Genomic DNA, 22,858 nt, shown 5'->3' on the forward strand with positions numbered 1-22,858 from the left:
AAACATGTTTAAGAGGATATTAAAGATTCAAATTTAAAACTAAATTATATTCCAATATAAACATGACAAAATCTTACAATCTAAACAAACAATAACCAATTATATATTGATTCTTGATGTCAACAATTAGCAAATGGAAAAGACAAAAAGAATTAGAAAAAGATACATCATTTTGATTCTAAAGTTATTTATACAAGTAATTTTAGTTAAAGGGATTTTTGCCTTTACCTTCTAATATTTTATTTTAGGCAAGAGTCTAAAGTGAGAAAAACATAAATGCAAATCAAGCACTGCTTGGTTGTGCTAAAATAATTGTATGAAATATTTTGCCTTACCCTATCCAAAAATCTTTAAATACTTACTCTGAGCCTGCAGCCATTTCCACATATGACGTTTCTGCTGTATCAACCCCCAACGGGATCACTATGCTCATGACGTTCGCCTCTGATAAATTCGATTACTATGGAGTCCTATGCATTGGTATCCAAAACACTGGGGCATGCCAGCCACAGTGCTCATTGCAAACATCTAAGTGCATCCACAAACCCTGTTTAAAAGAGAAGAGAACAAAAAATTAAGAATCCTCTTCCTAGTTCTAAGAACAGCTACATTTTAACAATTAACAGTAAATAAAACACCCGAGGAAAGCATTCTTTATTAAAATATTGATACAAATTAGAATTTGCTCAGAGAGTAAATTCATTTATTTTTCTGGAATTCAGCTATGTGATTGTGATCAAAACAAAGTTTCTATGTCATAATCTTCCTTAGGAAATGAATTTAGAAGGCCAAAAGAAGGATTACTACTTATATTCCTTAGTGAAGAACCAACAAATATTATTCATTTTAAAAGACAAATAGAATTTCTTACAGCACTAATATCCAAAAACAAGTCTTCTTGTTCAGTGTGATCTAACAATAAACTAACAAATATTGAATATTCGCTATGGACTAAGCAGCACCTAAACTTTTACCCACATGCTTAAATACTAGCAGGAATCTCCACTTTACCACTAAGGGACACAGCAGCAAAAAAGGTTAAATAACTTAACCAAGTTTGCTTAGTTTAAGAGATAAAACCAGGATTCTAATCAATTCCACTCTCTCTCTATATGTATATAAAGGAAAACTATTTTGTTTGTAATAAAATCAACTGTTTTACAGTGGTTGATATTTTCCATACTACAGAAATACATGTACATTGAGGGGGTTGGATTTTCCATGTTTTTACAGATCAATAGAAAAAACTAATATTCTTGAAGTGTGTCTTTTTAAACAAATTTACCATAGTAACTAAAATATATTCAGTTTCAACATCAATCTTTTAAATCTAAAGTCACTGTATAACACCTGCTATATATATTGTTTGTGAAATATCTACTCAAAAATTTTTCAGCAGTGACAGCTTAGGAACGAAACAGATAGAGATAATCCATAAACAGAAAAAGATCAACAGTCAAAACTGTCCCTGTCATGTTATACCTGAAATAATGAAAAGCAGTTCTTCAAGTAGTAATTCTTATGTTTATCTTTAATTTTTTACAAGTAAGCTTGAAAATTAACTCAGGGTTAATTCCTTTTTAAAAGATGATGGAGTTTTATGGGGGAAAATACCAAAATAGGGAAATAAGGTGATAATGGTGGTTTCAATTCTCCAAGAAAGCTAGTCTTTATTGTTAAACTAGGAAGAGCTAATAAATTACAAGTTATTATAATAAAAATCCTATATAATAAAAGGCTAATATGCAAATTGCCCCCTTAGGAGTTCCACCGCTCACTATGATGTGCAGAGCAGCGTGGAACAAAGAAACCCCAGCTGACAGCCGGGGGAAGGAAGGCCCTGATAGCTGGCCAGGCCTAGGGATCCTACCCGTGCCCGAATTTTGTGCACTGGGCCTTTAGTATACAATAACCGGCAGTTGTACCTAAAAGTTTAAAATGTAAGCACTGAACCTAAGCATCAGGTTCCTTGTTTGTAAAATGGGGATTTATTAGTGTTTCTGTGAAGAAAATAATGAATGTAAAGCACTTCATACACTGCATTAAACACATTTAGCAATCAATTAGTGACAGCCACATAAGAAAAGGTGCTCTTATATTATCACACACTTAGAAAAGTGTGGATAGAAAAACTCTCTAGTTCTCATTTAAAGATAATCTTCTTTATAATTTTTAAAATAAAGTAATTATGGTTCTCTATTTGCCATGTTTGTTATGGCTTGATCCATCAAGTTAAAATTGTCCTTTAGCCCTAGCTAGTTTGGTCAGTGGATATAGTGTTAGCCTGCAGACTGAAGGGTTCCAGGTTCAATTCCGATTAAGGGCACATGCCTGGATTGCGGGCTTGATTTCCAGTGTGGGGCATGTAGGAGGCAGCCAATCAATGATTCTCTCTCATCATTGATGTTTCTCTATCTCTCTCCCTCCCCCCTCACTCTCTGAAATCAACTAAAAAATATTTTTAAATAAATAGTCCTTTAAAAACAATTAAAGCAGGAGAAAAAGGGAATATGTCCTACCTTCTTTTCTGCACCTGTCACCATATTAGAGTTACTTCATAAAAGCCATATTTATTAACCTGCACAAAGCTATAAAATTATAAAATTTCCAAATGACAAAATATAAGCAATATACAAAACTGTAAGTTTATTCTATTCAACTGTCATCCTATGTATCTTTAAAATGCTGGAAACTTAGACCTAATAACAGAAAACAATTATAATTTTAAAATGTAATTTCTTCCTCTTGGTAGCAACTAGTTGCTATTTTCTTTTACTTCTTTTTGTTAAATTAATAGGAAATCTTATATTTTAGATAGGTGCTGTTAAATATCTAGTTGCTTTTTTTTTTTTTTTTTTTTTTTTTAAACCAGAAGTATACCTGGCTGTTGTGTCTCAGTGGTTGAGCATCAACCTATAAACCAAGAGGTCACCAATTTGATTCCCGTTCAGGACACATACTCAGGTTGGGGGCTCAATTCCCAATTGATGTTTCTCTCTCATCAGTGTTTCTATGCCTCTCCCTTCCTCTCTCTCTAAATAAAATAAATAAAAACATTAAAGGCAGACAAAAAATTGGAAGCAGAAATCTAATCATTGTGTATTCTTTTAGGTCAGCGTTTTTCAACCGCTGTTCCGCGGCACACTAGATGTTGCCTGGTGTGCCGTAGGTGCAGACAAGACAAGAATTTTATAATTTTTCACTATTTTGTTTACTTAATATTTCATAATAAAGTAATTATAAAATACTTTCTTTGTGTTTATTTGATTCCTATTCAAGAGAATTACTTTATAGTCAATATAGGCACAGAGTTAAATTTTTTAACATTTTCTAATGGTGGTATGCCTCGTGATTTTTTTCATGAAACAAGTGTGCCTTTGCCCAAAAAAGGTTGAAAAACACTGTTTTAGGTAACCGATTATTTCCAACCTAAAAGAATATTTTTTGAGTATGTACTTAATAGCACACCCTATTTTATATAAATATATAATTCTCAATAAACACTACATTTAAGCTGTTTTAAAACATCAGTAAAGAGTTTGTCATAAGCCGGGACCGGTTTGGCTCAGTAGATAGAGAGTCGGACTGCGGACTGAACGGTCCCGGGTTCGATTCCGGTCAAGGGTATGTTATGTACCTTGGTTGTGGGCACATCCCCAGTAGGAGGTGTGCAAGAGGCAGCTGACCAATGATTCTCTCTCATCGATGTTTCTAACTCTCTATTCCTCTCTCTTCCTCTCTGTGAAAAATCAATAAAATATATTTTTAACAAAAAAAAAAAAAAAAAAAAAAGAGTTTGTCATAAACCTATTTCAGACAATAGCTTATATTTGTGTGAGTGCTGCCTGTCTCTCAAGCCCTCGTGCAGTTTTTGGAACATAAAAGCTATTCTACAAAATAATGGTGAATGAATTAGAGCACCTGGGGTAAAATTGCAGCTCTGGCCTCATTAATCAAATGGGTTACCAACCTATACAATTAAGTGCTACAAAAACAATTATATAACACCTTCTCCTGAAAAGCGTCTCTCTAAAAATACAGAAGCTCATCCCTAGGACAAAGACACATCACCACATCTGAAACAGAATCACAGACTCGAGTTTATTCAATAGAGAAGAACTCAGTAATTTGCTCACAAGAGGTCAGAAGACAAGGTATCTATTGAAACCCTAAGTTGGCAAATAACTTCACTATATCAAAAATTCCATACCCAGGAAACTCGTAGTTTAAAAATCCAGTTGATACTTAATAAAATCATAAATTCATTAGAATCAAATAATTGTGCCTTAAAAAAATAAGAAAGAGGAAACCAATGTAGTAAGCAGAAAATATGTGAGCTTATAACACAGTATGCATAACTAGAGGAACAACAATTCAATACAATCCAAACAGCACAAAGCTTTCACGTCTTATATGTGAATTTAAAAAAACAACAACACTAGTTATCCACTGGCAAGTAAAATATATACAAAATACGCTGAGAATACACTGAAATGACAACCTTTACAAAAATAATATAAAAGGAAATACCATTAGATGTCTGGTAAATCTGAGGTCCAAGAAAGAATAAATGTCTTCACAAAACCTGCTATCCAGAATAGACCTAGAAACCAAGTGAACATAGGAATATTGAGCTGTTTTTAAATGGCATAAAATTATAGGTACTTTTGTCAAACATGGCACCTAAAACCAAAGGGACTCACACAAATATAGCAGCTAATTCTTAAGGAAATAAATTTATTCTTTACTTTTTTATACTTATAAAAACAGATTTAGCCAAAACAATGCAACAATACCAAAATAAACAAAACCCTAAGGTAGGAAAAATAAAAGGCAAAGAAAGGCCATTAAATTAGAAAACACTCATCAAAAAAAACTGGATGACTAAAGCTGCTTTTAAGACTAAGTTAAAAAGTTCAGAAAAACAAAATGTACTACTGAAAAGATGAATATGATACTCAAAGGCAGACAGGATGAAAATACGAGGAAATTTTTCCTCCAACATTACAAATACAAGTGCCCAATCTAAAATAATCTCTTTGAAGAAAGGGTTATTTATTATTACCTTTCTGTCCTTTATAAGCACCTTACACAATGTTTATATTTTTGACATGTATCACTAAGAGAATAAAGAGATGAATTTTGGGCTGAAATTACTAATAGAAATGAATTAAAGAAACTTGAAATTGTAAGGGACCACAAACCAGAGATTTCATTATAAACTAGTGGCCCAGCACTCAAAATTCATGCATGGGTAGGGTCCCCAGCAATCAGGGCCAATGTGTGGGGCAACTCATGGAGCGATTGCGGGCCACCCACTGATGCCACCCCCCACCCCCACCACCACTGCCAGTTGCCTCTCTCTGCGGGGCAACCAGCAGGGGGCAATAGGGGAGGCCCCCACTGGCAACTACCTTGGCTGGCCTGGGGCCTGAGGGCTGGGGGCAGATTGTGAATTGAGCATCTGCCTCCTGGTGGTCAGTGAGTGTCATAGCAATGGGCCATTCCACCAGTCATTCCACCATTTTGTTGATTTGCATATTAGGCTTTTATTATATAGGAAGATTATAAATTACTCTGCCCCCATATTCATTTAAGATTTTTTATTTCTAGCAGTTGACTAAAAGTATAATAAAAATAATACTGATTGATCAGACCTGTTACTAAATTACTACCTATGAAACTATGGGCAGGCCATTTCACTATTCTAGGCTTCAACTCAAATGGAGGTAGGTTAGGTTGATAATCTTACAGTTTAAATCTTAGTCCAAATACATTAACAGATTATTCCTGATCATTGAAACAACAAAACAAATATCAGATTCTAAAACACTTTTAAAAAATTGACAACAGAATGAATTAGGTATTTCTCCAACTGGGTTAGTATTAGTATCAGACAGTGCTCCATGAGCACTTACCTCAGGGGTCCTCAAACTTTTTAAAGTGGGGGCCAGATCACGGTCCCTCAGAGAGCTGGAGGGCCGGACTATATGAACTACTAATTCCTACTGTAACACCTCGGCTGCGCTCACTGCCCAAAAAACCTGGCAGGCCGGATCAGACTCCTCTGCGGGCCGCATGTGGCCCGCGGGCCGTAGTTTGAAGACCCCTGACTTACCTGATACTAAAACCTCCCCAACTGAGGTTATAACTGTTTTAACAAATAGATTGCTTACAATGCTTAATCCTATATTGTATGTATATTTATTATCCCCATTTTATAGATTAAGCAGAGGAGTTAAACTTGTCCCAAGTTCCATAGCTAATAAATAGTAGAATCAGGATTTGCTCCCTAACAGTCTGATTTCAGAGCTTACACATTAGTTTGTCAAAAATTAAAAATTTTCAGATAATTAGTCAAATATAATTAGTTAAATAAATAATCTAGAATTTATACTTAAGGGGGAAAATTGACAACTGTCTCTCTCAAAAAGAGGAGAAATTTAATAAATATGTAAGAGTCTCACTCCAGAACATCTGGCACACTAAATGAGAGAGCATTATCAAAACCCACCTTGTTTCTTTCCCAAACCTGGTCTACTTATAAACATGAATCCATTTCACAACAATGTATTTAAACACTACCAAAGTAGAGATAGATGGATTTAAAGTCTAAAATTTGTGTTTAAAATATTTCAGGGATGGTGCAAAGCACATAATAAAAGAATAGAGATATTCAAATTCCCCAATCTTTTCACAAACCGATACCTCACTAGTGAACTGAAAGCAACCCTTATATTAAGGGAACCACGCTCCAAATTTGAGAATATCATGCATGCATAAGTTTATTCAATTCCTTATAAGCACAATTATTTGTTTAGCAAAGACTACCTATCTACCCAGTTAAGTTTTAAGTTGGAAAAAAAATTTAACTTGGGTCTCCCCTAAACAACCATTTGGTTCCTGGAAACAAAGAAACTCACCAATTCAACTCACACTACTATTTTCATAGCAAATAAAATCTCTAGAAATATCTGTCTTCTTGTAGTCAAGGTTAAAGTTGGTGGAACTACTTGAAAAATGGAAACCTATATATAAAATTAAATGTTCAAAAGCACATTTTCATGCACGAAAAGAGAATTTCAGTGTCACTATATGGTTTAGTACAATTCCACCCAACTATACCACTATACCATAATGATGACGAATGTTGATGGTGGGCAGGGCTGTGCCTGTATGGGGAGGAGGCATGTGGGAACTCTGTACTTTCCATTTCAATTCTTTTTTTTTTTTTTTTTAAATATATTTTATTGGTTTTGTACAGAGAGGAAGGGAGAGAGATAGAGAGTTAGAAACATCGATGAGAGAGAGTCATCGATCAGTTGCCTCTTGCACACCCCCTACTGGGGATATGCCCGCAACCAAGGTACATGCCCTTGACCGGAATCGAACCTGGGACCTTTCAGTCCCCAAGCCGACGCTCTATCCATTGAGCCAAACCGGTCCCGGCTCCATTTCAATTCTAAAGTAAATCTAAAATTGCACTAAAAAATAAAGTCCATTAATTTTAAAAATGCATGTATGAATATAATATAGGAATCTATTTGTTTGGCATTATTTAAGGGGAATACCATTATATATATATATATATATATATATATATATATATATATATATATATATATATATATATATATATATTCCTCACCTGAGGACATTTTTCCATTGATTTTTTTGGAGAGGCAAAGACAGAGAGAAATATTGATGTTAGAGAAACACATTGATTGGTTGCCTCCTACACACACCCTGACCAGGGCCCAAGTGAGGAGGAGCCTGCCAATCGAGGTATTGGCAAGAATCGAACCTGGGACCCTTCTGTCTGCAGGCCGACACTATCTACAGAGCTAGTGCAGTACCATTCTTTCAACCAGATTTTTTGGGAAGGTATTCTAAATGCCAATTCTACAACTAACTTGTATACTCCATCTAGCCTCCATGACAGCCTCAAATTAAAATATTTAATTTTAATACTATCTAGTTTTTTAATGCACCACTGCTATTTTTTAAACATATTTTTATTGAGTTCAGAGAGGAAGGGAGAGATAGAAACATCAATGATCAGAATCATTGATCGACTGTCTCCTGCATGCCACACATTGGTGATCAAGCCTGCAACCCAGGTATATGCCCTGACCGGGAATTGAATGGTGTCCTCCTGGCTCATAAGTCCACGCTCAACCACTGAGCCACGCTGGACCAGGCCCATTGCTAGTATTTTTTTATTAGTATCTGTCATGCCCCAAAATGTTGGAGAGCATTAACCTCTGGTGTAAAATCTAGTAAAATGTGGCCTTTTATACAAGGGGCAATTCAGTGGTTGAAATCTGGTTAGATCAGAATCTACAGATATAAATGTACAATATATTTTTCCTACACACATAAAACTGTTCTTAGAATGAGTTTCCTCTTTGTTCATACCTGAGAATAAAACTAACAAAAGTGATTTCATTTTAAAACAGTTACCTATTCCCTTTTTTCACTTGCCATATGGCCCACAACTATAGATCTTAGAATGTATGGTTAAATATACAAATGCAGAAGAAAAAGAATTTTCAAACTTATAATAATCACATAAAGTTTACTTTTATGTAAAAGAATCGTGAGCACTGTAAAGCATAATACCACACATTTCAATAGGTTCTAAAATTTCAGGTAAAAAATACTGTTATTGCCCTGTCTGATTTGGCACAGTGGATAAAGGGTCAGCCTATGGACTGGAGGGTCCTGAGTTCAAGTCCGGTCAATAGCACATGCCTGTTTGTGGGTCTGATCCCCAGTAGGGGGCATGCAAGAGGAAGCCAATCAATGATTCTTTCATCACTGATGTTTCTCTTCCTTCCTCTCTGAAATCAATAAAAATGTTTTTGTTTTTTTTTTAAAATACTGTTATCTACATGAGTTACTTTTAAATTGTGCTCTCAACAGTCCTGGGAGAGTTGGGGATTGAGATAGTAGGAGAAAACAGAGTCAGAGAACTTAACAAAAGAAAATGAGAGACAACATGTTCTTTATTTTTTTTTAATATATTTTTATTGATTTCAGAGAGAGAGGGAGAGGGAGAGATAGAAACATCAATGATGAGAGAGAATCACTGATCGGATGCCTCCTGCATGCCCCCTTCGGGGATCGAGCCAGCAACCTGGGCATGTGCCCTTGACCGGAATCAAAATCAAGACCCGTCAGTCCACAGACGCTCTATCCACTGAGCCAAACCTGGCCAGGGCAACAACATGTTCTAAAAGGAATATTCTGAAGCTGCATATTCTATGTGGTAACTACCAAATAAGAAAATAACATTAAATGGAACATTACTTAGCAACATAAAAGGAACAAATTACTGAAATTTACCTTGGATAAATTTCAAAGAAATTATGCTGAGCAGGAAACAAAAAAACAAAAAACAAAAAACACTCCCCAAAGGTCACATACTGTATAATTCCATTTACATAACATTTTTGAATGACAAATTATAAAAAGAACAGATTAGTATAAGAGGGCAACACTATGGATCCTTGAGGTGATGAAACTATTCTGTATGTTAATTATGGTGGTGGATATAGGAACTTACAGGTGACACACACACACATAAAAGTTAAAATGAGGACACTTGCGGCGATATGGGAGGGGAGTGGACTGACTGTTCTCGGGGGAAAGGGGAGTGGTGGATGTGGGAAGAGACTGAACATAAACTGTGCACCTATGGATGAGGACAATGGGCGGTGGGGAGGGGGCAGAGGGTGGGGTAGGAACCTGGTGGAGGGGGGAAGAAATGAGGAACCTTTGTAATAATATGAACAATAAAGATTGAGTTAAAAAAATAAGTAAATAAAAATAAATAAATAAAATAAAATAAAATAAAATGGGGACACTTGAACAAAAATGTGTGGATTGTATCAATTTCAATATTTTGGTCATGAGAGCAAAATAGAAACAGAGGCATGGATACATAGTACAGTCTGACAGTTGTCAGAGAGGAGGGGAGTTGGGAGGCTAGAAGAAAAAGAGATAAAAAAAAAAAAAAAGCGCGAGCGCGTGCGCGCGCACACACACACACACACACACACACACACACAACACATAGACACATATTCCCTCTAGTAATAGCCAGAGGAAAAGGGGTTGCAGATAGGTGGAGGTGAGCAAAGGGAGGATAAATGGGGACAGAAAGAAACTCTGTTTTGGAAGATAGGAGCATGATGCAGTGTGTAGATGATGTTTTATTGAGTTGTATCCTTGAAAACTATAAGGTTTTGTGAAGCAATGTCACCCCAATAAATTCAATAAAGAAAACAAAAAATCTGGGCAAAGAAAAACAAATATTCTAGTCATGAAACTGTATTACAGTTTTACAAGATGCTATCATCATTGAGGAAAACTGGGTAAAGGATACATAGAATTTCTCTGTATTATTTCTTACAACTGCAGATGAATCTATATTACCTCAAAAATACACAGTTAATTTTATAAATTGCATTAAAATGGTGACCTTCAAATTTTGAGTATTTACAGAAACTTTCCTAAGATCTAATTGTACACAGAAACCTAAGCATCTATTTTGTTCTAGAATGGAAAAAAGCTGTTTTAATATCCTAGTTTTCTCAGTGATTGCTAGTGTCAACTTGATGTGTTGCGTTAAGAAGGCCACAGCCAGGTATAATGAGAGAAGGCCACAAGTAATGTCTGCTAATGTGCACAGTAGGCGTTTGTTCCTCATATTTGCTATGACATATTTTTCTGTCTGTGGTTAAACAGGGTTGTAAGGGTATGTTCCTGCTTGCGTATCAGTATATCATCCACATACCAGTTAAGTTGCCCTTGACCGGAATTAAAACTAGCACCCATCAGTACACAGGCTGACGCTCTAGCCACTGAGAATAGTTTGAAACTTCACAGGCTAAAAGAAAATAATTACTGACTCAACATGTGATGTAAAAAATTAATTTCATTGGTAAATTCCAAAATAATACTCTTCCAAAAAGTAGTGTTAAAGTCTGTTGTAATTAAAAATCAAACATAATAACAAAGCTCCTGCATTTCTTTTATTCACACATATAAATTATATTTTTATTGATATTTTTAGAGAGGAAAGGGGAAGGGAGAGAAAGAGATAGAAACATCAATAAGAAACATCAATGGGCTGCCTCCTGCATGCCCCCTACTGGGGATGGAGCCCATAGCACACAATTGGATCACATAGACGGGGAAAATGAACAGTGGGACCAACACTCAAACCACTAAGTCACACCAGGCAGGCATCGCATATATATTTTATAAACTAGTAGACTATTAAATTGGTTCATTCTTGCTTTTATTTTTTGTTTTGTTAATCCTCACCTGAGGATATGTTTTTCCTACTGATTTTTAGAGAGAGTAGGAGAGAGGAGGAGAGATAGAGAACCGTCAATTGGTTGCTTACCACCAGTGCTCACTGGGCCTTAGTCCTCAGGCCAATGCTCTATCCACTGAACCAAACCAGTTAGGGCTTGCTTTAATTAATTTATTTATTTATTTTTAGCATTCAAGTAAGTATTTTATCAGATAAGGCAGCCTTTTTGACTAAAACAAAGTTGGAAATATTTTATTCAATAACTAGAGGCCCAGTGCATTAAATTCATGCACTTGCGGGGAGGGGGCTCACCCCAGCCTGTGCCCTCTGGCAGTCCGGGAAATCCTTAGTGCTGCCACTGCTGAGCTCATCAGCCATGAGCCATGCTCAGGGCTTCTGGCTGAATGGTGCTCTCGCTGTGGGAGTGTACTGACCACCACGGGACAACTCCTACATTGAACATCGTCCCCTGGTGGTCAGTGCATGTCATAGCAACCTATCGTACTGTCACTTAGTTGATTTGCATATAAGCCTTTTATTATATAGGATTCTTTATTCTAATCTCAAATAAAATAATGTATTCATTCTTAAGAATTAAAGATTTCTTCAATCACTTTTTTTTTTTTTTTTTAAGAGAGGGAAGGAGAATGATAGATAAACATTGATGAGAGACAAACATCCACTGGCTGGTCCTGCACACCCCTTACTGGGGATCAGCCTGCAACCCATACAACCTCTTGGTTCATGAGTCAATGCTCAACCACTGAGCACCACTGGCCAACCATATCACTATATGAATCATTTCTTTTAGAATAGAGCCTGGCTTGTATGGCTCAGTTGGTTGAGCATCATCCCAAGAATCCACAGATCTCAGGTTCCATTCTGGGTCAGGGCACATGACTGAGTTACAGGGTCCATCCTCCAGTAGGGGTGGTGTAGGAGGCAGCCGATGTTTCTCACACTAACGCTTCTCTCTCTAAAATCAATAAAAACACGTTTTAAATAATAAAAATAATGGACATCAACTCCAATTAACAGGAATTGAACAAAACTTTCTGATCCATCTACATTTTATCTCAGACATGGTCTACCAAAATAATTCCCTAAGTGTTCTTTCTCCCTATTTGCACTTGAACTTTAAACCAGTGGTTCTCAAACATAGATCTATGAACTGCTACTTTTCATATATCTGGGGTTGGCAGTTGAAAATGACATTTCCCTGCCTTAGGTGGTTTGGTTCAGTGGATAGAGCACCAGTCTTCAGACTGAAGGATCCCAGGTTCGATTCCAGACAAGGTCACATGCCTGTGTTGCAGGCTTGATCCCCAGTAGGGGGCGTGCAAGAGGCAGCCAATCAATAATTCTCATCATTGATGTTTCTATCTCTTTCCCTCTGCCTTCCTCTCTGAATCAATAGATATCAAAAGAAGAAAATGATATACTCCTAAGCCTCACCCCAGAGATACTGATTTAGTAAGTCTGGGCTGTGACCCAGATGTCTTATCTCAAAAAAAAAAAGGGGGGGGGGGTGGAAAGTGAGGGAGAACATTCACTTCAGTGCTCTATTCTAGAACAACTACTTAAACATTAAACAAAATTTACTTTTAAAACCCACTAGGTTCCTAACTTTGACCTCTTCAAAAAAGCAGAGTAGCTCTCAGTACTAACAGTCAAGTTCCTAATCTTAGAACTTATCAGGTTACCTTATTCCATACTAATATTCCAATATATGAATCATGCCAGTCTCTTTCCTATTGTTGGCATACCCTTGCTCATCCCCTTCAAATTTTCTAAAGTTATTTTTCTTTATTTATATCCATGCCAGAAACAAGTATCTTATTAAATCTTCAAGGATCACTTAAACACCAATGCTTCCTTGAAGCCTTCTTAACTTCCCAACTTACAAACATCTGACCAGGTTAACTAAAAAAAAACCTGTTCTAGCTATAAAACTTATCCACCCCACTAATCTCTTCCCTTTGTAACCTCCTAAAAAATGTATTATATTTTTAACCACTTGTTTATATTTTTGAAACATTTTGAATCAGCTGTTAAATACATAACTTGCACAATTAAAATATCTGTTTCACCCTACAACAAGCACTAAGATAGTTTACATATTAGCTCTCAAAGCCCACAGTGGCTAAGATACTGCTTAAAAACAAAATACAGCCGAAACCGGTTTGGCTCAGTGGTAGAGCGTCGGTCTGTGGACTGAAGGGTCCCAGGTTCGATTCCGGTCAAAGGCATGTGCCTTGGTTGCGGGCACATCCCCGGTAGGGGGTGTGCAAGAGGCAACTGGTCGGTGTTTCTCTCTCATCGACGTTTCTAGCTCTCTATCTCTCTCCCTTCCTCTCTGTAAAAAATCAATAAAATATATATATTTTTTTTAAAAAAACAAAAAACCCCAATACAAAACACCTGCCACTGAAGAATGTTAGTGATTGATTTCCTTCTGGAAACTTTTTTGTGTTTTTTTTATCTTATTGCTTCTCTTTCCCTTATTATGCTAAAATGTAGTTGGCCCAAAGGCACAATCCTCCCCAATATTACTCTCCATCCATCTGGTGTGGTTTTTTTTTAAATCCTCATCCAAAGATATGCTTTTTATTAACTTGAGAGAGAGGAAGGGAGAGGAAGAAGGTAAAAAGGAGAGGAGAAGAGGGGAAGGGAGGGAGAAATATCAATGTGAGAGAAAAACATCACATTGATTGCCTTCCTTACACTCCCCCCTCCAATCCTCTCTCCCCCGCCCCAGAGCCCTAGACTGGAGATGGAACCTGCAACCTAGGTATGTGCCCTAAAATCGGGGCAGGCTGGCCGGATCCCACCTGTGCACGAATTTGTGCACCAGGCCTCTAGTTTAGAGATATTAGCCAATACAGTCATCAGTTACTTCACTTAGGAAGTAGGTGCAAAATCAGCAAGCCAAAATTAGTAGCTATCATGATACTTTCACATAGAGGGCATTTAACTATTTGCCAATAAATTAATCTAGTTTATATTATTAGAATGGTCTGACAGAAGAGAACAATTTAAATCTCACAAGATAACAAAAGTTATTAAACCTTGACATTTGAATGTATCTGTTAGATTCCAGATAAAACTATCATTACATCTAAATATGGTCTCCACTGGACAAACCACAGTTAGATTCTACAAAAGAATTTTTAGATTCCAAAAATACTAAATGATAAAGGAAGTTACAGAATATCATATGATCCATCCCCTTTTAGTTAAAAAAAAAAAGAAAGAAAAAGAAAAAGAAATTTATATATTAAAAAATAGGGATTAGGAATCTGTGAGTTCATCAAAGTCAAACCATTAACAAAAAATCATAAAAAATTATGATTTTTGGTTTTAGAGTATTTCAAGGCAGACAATCAATTGGACACTTGTGGAGCAATGTGAATGGAGACTTCCAGATTTTTATTATTTTTCCCCATAATCTTAGCTATCTTACCCATACCTAACTTAAAAAAAAAAAAAAAAAAAAAAAAAGACACCATTTATTAAGTGTTTGTCTTACCCATACCTAGCTTTTTAAAAAACAAATAAAAAATAGTCACCATTTATTAAGTGCCAGGGTTAGATACTTTACCTAATATCATGAATCACAATATCCCTACACTGCCATCTTGATCAGAAGCTTACAGATCAGGATGGCAGTGTAGGGATAAACAACAATTTTCTTCAGCGATTAATTTAGTTTTTCAAAGCATTTAACTTCATTTTAATTTAAATAATTCTCTTCACACTCATACCACTGGTTTATGTAATATCTAATTAAATAATATAAACACAATATAAGTACAATAGGATAAGTCAATTTAGGAACAATCATATGACTTTTATAAGCATTCTATTCAACAGTGGGAGCAGCAAAGATTAGTTTGCATCATCCAACATGCAATTGGCATTAGCGTTTTTGTTTTTTTAAAATCTTAGAGCCAGGCATCAAACCCAAAATCTAGGTATATACCCTGACCGGGAATCGAACCCGCTCCAACCAACTGAGCCACACGAGCCAGGGCAGGCATTAGTATTTTTAAAAGAAAGAATATTTAGTCGGGCGAGCATGGTTCAGTGGTTGAGCGTCAACCTATGAAGCAGATGATGGTTTGATTCCGTCAGGGCATATAGCCCAGATTGCAGGCTCAATCCCCAGTGTCGGGCGCTCTCATAGTTGATGCTTCTCCCTTCCTCTCTGAAATCAATAAAAAATATATGTATTTTTAAAGGAATATTAATCCTGTAGTTTGGTTAAATGAAGGGTAAGGAACTTCCACAGTTTTTACATAAAGCACTATAGGAAAAATATATAAATACTATAAATAGAGATCACCTCAGTGTTAGGGTCTCTGAAGGTGAGGTATGCACAAAGCCAAAAATGGTAAGAATTTTAAGTTTATTACATCATCTAGAAAATTAGATGGTCTGGATACTGCTCTAGGGAATGAGCTAATGAAATTAAGTTACTTGTAAAGCATTTAAATGAGCTAGGCCCTAGCAGTGGTCGGCAAACTTATTAGTCAACAGAGCCAAATATCAACAGTACAATGGTTGAAATTTCTTTTGAGAGCTAAATTTTTTAAACTAAAACTTTTTCTAACGCCACTTCTTCAAAATAGACTCGCCCACGCTGTGGTATTTTGTGGAAGAGCCACACTCAAGAGGCCAAAGAGCCACATGTGGCTGGCAAGCCACAGTTTGCCGACCATAGAGCTAGGGCAAACTAATCAAGGGTGGAGTAGTCTTCTTAAGCAACTGCATTTGATTAATGAGTTCTGTATTGTTATTACCTTGCCTAAAATTAAGTCCTTTTTTTTTTTTTTTTCTTAATAAGGATGTTTATTAAGGACATTTCTAGCCCACAGTTAAGGCTCATACTCTGCTCTATAATCCACTGTCAGACCTCATCCCCATTCAATGTAAATGACATTAGGGAGGCCGGGCCACAGGTAGATTCTATTAATCCACAGTAAGGGGTCCCTCCCATAGTCAGGTACAGCTATACTTGGGGGATGAAGAAGGTAATCCTTTGATTAAAACATTCCTTTATATCCTGCCTCTAATTCCTTCTTACCTCCTAAGACCCTGGGTCAAAGGGCCAGCACCATAATGTGGGAGTAAAAAGTTAGTTTAGTTTTTTATAAGTATCAACAGAAAGCTATGATGGTTTTCAGATGACTTGGATTTGAATTCTTGAGCAGTCACTCCTTTGCTATGTTATCCTCAGTCTCTCTAGGCCTCTCCTGAAAAAAATAGGTTAAATATCTACCACCCAGAGTTTCTGTGTAGACTAAATAAAATATGTAAGTACATAAACATACTGTAGATATTTATTTATGACAGTTGTCTTGCCTCTTAAAAAACGTATAATATGTTTTTACTGATTTTTAGAGAGGAAGGGAAAGAGAGTTAGAAACATTGATCAGCTGCTTCCTGCACTCGCCCTACTGGGGATTGAGCCTGCAAACCAGGCATATGCCCTGATTAGGAATCAAACCAGTAACCTCTTGGTTCATGAGTCTATGCTCTCAACCACTGAGCTACACTGATTGGACTGTCTTGCCTCTTAGAATTAAAGGCATGAAGTTGTTATTCAATCCAATCATAATTAAATCAATTCTAATCACAATACTGTTGATCAATAAGGCCACTCAAATGGTGAGAAAATGGCAGGTCTATTACTGTTGTGAAAAGTTATTTTAATATTCTACACATATTTAAAATATTTACTATAAAAATCTTAAGTCTAAAATCAGAGTGCTTTAATACCTAAGTATTTAACAACCCACAAAGTCAGGAAAAGATCACAGTGATTAAAAAAAACACACAAATACTTTCAATGTTTAAACCATTTACTTCTACAGCATTTTCCCCAGTCCTTTAATTACAAGACTTACAGTATTCAAAGATACACTTTTTCCTCTTTATATATTAATAGAAAAACAAAAAACTGGAAGTTTATTATCTTATTATGCATCTTGTTCAAAACAGGCTTTTAAAGTAGCCTATCTTGCACAAGGCATATAATCACTGAGAAAATTTATAAGGGAAAAATAAAATGTCAAGAATGAAGTTAGTAATTACAACGAGTGCTATAAGTGACCAATATATCTTTTATGAGACGAGCTACACCCTCTTTCACTTTCAAACTTCATTTAAAGAACTTTCTATGAAGAGGTTATATGTTAATAGAAAATAATCAACATGTACTGAGCTAACTGGACATTCTTATTAAATACTTTCCCCCAAATCCTTAAGGAACCATTTACTTTAGGAAGTAAGAAGTGTAAACTTTCAATTGCCTGTAATTGATAGTTTAGGCTGAATATCAGAAGAAATCTCTTTTTAAATATCAACCATCACTGTAGATTAAATTTAAACAATATAACAGTATCTCAGATTTGTATTCTGAAACTAATTACACAAAGAACTATTGTCTTTTGGTACAATCATGCCATTTCCATAATACCTTGGAATTTGAAGTTAAAATTACCAGTTTTAACTTGGAATTCAAAATCAAGCAATTACTGCATTACTGTATAACTAATATATTACTACTAACATATATTACTACTAACTAGATTATAATACACCAAACAATTATAGGCTAAAATTTAAAAACTCTACAAACTGATCTATATATATATAAAAGCCCAGTAACCTGAACAGCAGAATGACCAGAATGACCGGTAGCTATGATGTGCACTGCAGTAGCTGACCAGCCTGATCAGGGCCCCAATCGGCACTCCTTCCCCCTCTCCCCTCTCCAGCCAGCTGGGTCCCTGATTGGCTCCCAACACCCTAATCAGGGACAGGACCAGCCAGCCAACCTCCCTCGTCCCGTCCCTCCCACCTCTCCTGCCAGCCCAGAGGGGGTATGAATTAAATTATGTGATCAGAGCTAACACCCAGCATCTGAGAAACATTAGGGATGAGAATCAGACTCACTTTTTTTTTTTCAGAAACAACTAGAGCTCTATGAATTTTACCCAAATTAACTAGTTGAACTTTCAAAACTACTCCATAAGGTAGACTATTATCTCCATTTTGTAAATCAAAAAACTAAGGCACACAAAGGTAAGTAACTTGCCCAAGGTCACACAGCAGTGCAACCTGCTATAGTTTCTGCTCTTAAACTCTTTGCAATACTGTCTCTAAAGAAGTACTGTTTGAGCCAAGACCGGTTTGGCTCAATGGATAGAGCGTTGGCTTGGGGACTGAAAGGTCCCGGGTTCAATTCCGGTCAAGGGCATGTACCTTGGTTGCCGGAATATCCACAGTAGGGGGTGTGCAAGAGGCAGCTGATCGATGTCTATCTCTCATCGATGTTTCTAACTCTCTATCTCTCTCCCTTCCTCTCTCTACAAAATCAATAAAATATATTTTAAAAAAAAAAAAGTACTGTTTGAGTTTTTTAGTAAGTTCTTTCATAATCTAAAAAATGGGGGAGGGAGGGCAGAATTATCATGTCGAATATGTCACTTCCTAAAGCAGATATTTCAGTAGTTTTCCCAGAGTCCATACTCTTATCCTAGCATTCATGGCTCACCACAACTTAATTCAATTTGTATTGATATAATTCCAATCCAAGACTTTTTTTAACCAAACAGCACACGTGTTGTGGAAACCAGTACATCAGATCATCTTAAACTGGGAGTACAGAAGCACTAAATATATATATGGTCTATCACATGATATTGCGCAAAAAACAGTGTTTCCTTTATTCAGAGAATCCAAAAATAGTGTCTCAAGAGGGGAGTCAACATGGCTTCTTAGAAAAGTATAAAGCACCATTAAACTTCAGTACCTAAAGTTTAATCCTCAATCAACCATTTTTTAACTACACAATCTTGGGAAATTTATTTAACCTCCCTGGGGCTTTATCTACTTGTAGCATAAAAGAGCTGGAACAGTATAAAAATCAGCTGAGACTAAAATACCAATTCATGACTCCACTAGATGTGATTATTATTTAGGTGTGGAAAGGGGACCCAAAAATGTTCATTTTTAATAAGCATTCCATGTAAATACACGTCCCACGAGAAATATTTAATTAATAGATCTCAAAAGCCCTGGCTGATAGATATGGCTCAGTTGGTTGAGCACCATCCCATGCACCAAAAGATTGCTGGTTCAGCCAAAACCGGTTTGGCTCAGTGGTAGAGCATCGGTCTGCAGACTGGAAGGTCCCAGGTTCGATTCCTATCAGGGGCATGTACATTGGTTGCGGGCACATCCCTGGTAGGGGGTGTGCAAGAGGCAGCTAGTCGATGTTTCTCTCTCATTGACATTTCTGGCTATCTCTCTCTCTTCCTCTCTGTAAAAAATCAATAAAATATTAAAAAACAAACAAACAAAAAAAGATTGCTGGTTCAATTCCCAGTCAGGCCACGTAACTCAGGTTGCAGTTTCGATCCCCAGTTGGGGTGCATACAGGAGCAACTGGCTGATATTTATCTATCACACTAATGTGTATCTCTCTCTAAAATCAATAAAAACATTTTTTGGGGGGGAAAATATCATAAATCAATTCTGACTCTAGTTTCTCCATTTTCACTTAACAGGGTGCTACTTTCCACATCCAAAACACAAGTTCTGGCATGAAACAAAAATTCTCTACTTCATCATGGGATTTGTTTTTGCACCTTTCACCCAATACTTGAAAAAAAAGAAAAGAAACAATAGATGAGATTTGGCAGTCCTACAAACTGAACTTTCATTCTCTTAAGACAGATACAGTTAATTCAACTAAGTTTTATTTTTCAAATATATCTTTATTTATTTCAGAGAGGGAGGGAGAAATAGAAACATCAATGATGAGAGAGAATCATTGATTGCAGGCCTTCTGAACTTTTCTCCGATAGGTATTTCTTTATATACAAACTCCAATAAACATACAATTCTTTGTCCTAAGAGTTATAGATATTTGATGCTCTGCTGTATTCAATGTACCACCTTATCAAACCCCCTTTTTTAAAAAAAAGATATTTTATTGTTTTTTTTACAGAGAGGAAGAGAGAGGGACAGAGAGTTAGAAACATCGATGAAAGAGAATCATCAATCAGCTGCCTCTTGCACACCCCCTACTGGGGATGTGCCCACAACCAAGGTACATGCCCTTGACGGGAATCGAACCTGGGACCTTTCAGTCCACAGGTCGACACTCTATCCATTGGGCCAAACCGGTTTTGACAAACAACCCCTTTAAAGTAATGTCTTGCATATATATTAAAAAAGAAAAACAAAAAACCTGTCTCGCCCTAACCAGTTTAGTTCAATGGACAGAGTGAAGCCATCGGACAGAAGTGTCCTGGGTTCAATTTTAGTCAAGGTCATGTACCTGGGTTACAGGCTTGAACCCCACCTCTGGTCAGAGAGTGTGCAGGAGGCAACCAATTAATATGTCTCTCTTATATCACTGTTCTCTCTATTTCTTCCCCTCCTTTCCACTTTATAAACAAACAAACAAATAAATAAATCAGGTGAGGATTAGCAAAAGCAAACAAAAAAACACTGGTCTCAATCATTTCAGAAAAATGTATTTTACTTCAAAAAAATTATCTGAAGATTGTAATGGAGGAAGGGGAATATCACAAAAGGGGAATAAAACAAACCCAAAATGAGGGGCATTGTATATATAACTAATCTGCCAATATCACAAAAGATAAACACTGAGGAACTCTTCCAGATTAAAGGAGACTAAAGACCTGAGAATTAAATCAAGAAAAATGTATCAAGAAAAAAGAAGGAAAAAAAAGCTGATAAAGAGCATAATTGAGACAACTGATGAAAACAGATTATGGACAATATTAAAATGTTGTAGTTTAAATACTACATAAATGCTAAATTTCCTGAATTTAACCACTCTGGTTACCTTAAAAAAAAAAAAAAAAAAAAAAAAGATATTTGTTCTTAGGAAATTAATACATACTTAAGGATTGTAAGAGGGATGATATGTGCAATCTACTCTCAAATGGAAAATTTACATATCTATACACATACATATACAGATATATATGAGAGAATAATAAAGCAAATGTGACAAAATGTTAAATATCAGGAGATCTGGAAGGGTATAAAGAAGTTTTGTACTATTTATGTAACATTTCTGTAAGTTTGAAATTATTTCAAAATGACAAAAAAAAACCAAACTGGGTTATTTTAAAAAGCATTACTCAACACCCACCCACACACACACACACACACACACACACACAGGCAAGAGTAGGCCTTCCTTCCTCTGGTTTCCAGCACTGGCTTTCCTCAGGCACCCGGAACCCAGGCTTCCCCCCTCTGGCTGCTGGCAGGAACCTGGGACCCAGGCTGGCTTCCTTCCCGCTGCCCAAAAGCATCCGGGAACCTGGGCTGGCTCTGCCCACCTGGCCTCAGCTTAGGAAGGAAGTTTGGAAGACATCTGGTCTAATTAGCATATTACCCTTTTATTATTACAGAGTCATTCATTGGTTTGATTGATTCCAATTAGTTTTGGAGGCCCTCTCAAGTACATCTGTGAAAAAAAAGGCAATTGTTTTCAGATGAATTGGAAGTGTCTCTCTCTTGCCTTCCATTTAAGGAAACTCCCCACCCTACACACACACAACATAAATACTCACCCTACCCCATCCAGTCACAGCTAATTAGAAGGATCAAGGTGGAGAATAGTGGCTCTCTGACCTCTTCTCAATTCCTGTGAGACCCAATTGTACTTTCTTTAAATAAGTTCTGTGAGAATTCCCTATAGCTTTTATAACAAATCTTTTATTTAAGCTAGTTGGGGCTGATTTCTTTTCCTTATAACCAAACAAACTCTGAAACAACGGGCCTTTGAAAAATAGAAATAAATGGTGCAAGACAAATAATTAAATTAATCTTTGTGCTTCAAAAATATTGTTTTTTTGTGTGTTGGGGGATAAATGGCGATGGAAGGTGATGGGTGATGAGCACACAATACAATACACAGATGATGTGTTATAAAACTGTACACTTGAAACCTATATAAATTTTATTAACCAGTCACCCCAATAAATACAAAAATATTGTTTTAGTGGGGGCTTAATGGTAAGATGTAAAAAGGCTTTGTTAATTCAACCAATTATACCCCTTCCTAAAGAGAACCAGAAAAGCAAACATGGAACAATCTTATTTTCTGGACAAGAGTATGCAGCAGACTAAATCAGACCACGTCCCCTCTCCCCCCACCTTAATTAATTTATGGCTGCCGAAGCATAGTCCCATCAGTCACATCAAGGATTTTCTTATCTTTTGCCATACTATTGATAAGGAAATGGGTTTTCAAATTCTGTGTCTTTCTTTAAATAACATATAAAGCAGGATAAAAGAAATTCAAGAGGTCTCTCTCAAAAATAGAAACTATTTAATTACTATTAAACTATTATTTCATTATTACTCTGAAGTAGGAAAAACAATATTGATAGATTTTATCTTTCTCATATATTGTCTCCTGATACGTGAACTTCTGAAAAAACAAAACTGTGTGTTTTTCCCCCCTGATAATTATCC

General features: G+C 36.3%; 1 protein-coding gene and 1 long non-coding RNA gene across 6 annotated transcripts in view; one reads left to right on the forward strand and one right to left on the reverse strand.

The window, feature by feature from the left end:
• The window catches only part of KMT2E (lysine methyltransferase 2E (inactive)), an 87,052-nt gene that overhangs the window by 57,410 nt on the left and 6,784 nt on the right, over nt 1–22,858 (reverse strand). For 3 of the 5 annotated variants that reach the window (XM_084897800.1, XM_084897798.1, XM_084897801.1), the window contains exons 2-3: nt 4,531–4,603; nt 363–547 (exon numbers count right to left, since the gene is read on the reverse strand). In XM_084897800.1, the coding sequence (XP_084753926.1) occupies nt 363–433 (71 nt within the window). In that variant the 5' untranslated portion in view covers nt 434–547; nt 4,531–4,603. The remainder of the gene's footprint in view (nt 1–362; nt 548–4,530; nt 4,604–22,858) is intronic. The other 2 variants (XM_084897799.1, XM_084897802.1) reach the window with 1 other exon arrangement.
• LOC311629598 lies at nt 1,048–4,049 on the forward strand. Its single transcript, XR_014796227.1, has 2 exons — nt 1,048–3,111; nt 3,411–4,049. It is a non-coding gene; the product is annotated as an uncharacterized lncRNA (long non-coding RNA).

Source organism: Pipistrellus hanaki (assembly GCF_964339955.1).
Source record: "Pipistrellus hanaki genome assembly, chromosome: 10".
Lineage (NCBI taxonomy): Eukaryota > Metazoa > Chordata > Mammalia > Chiroptera > Vespertilionidae > Pipistrellus > Pipistrellus hanaki.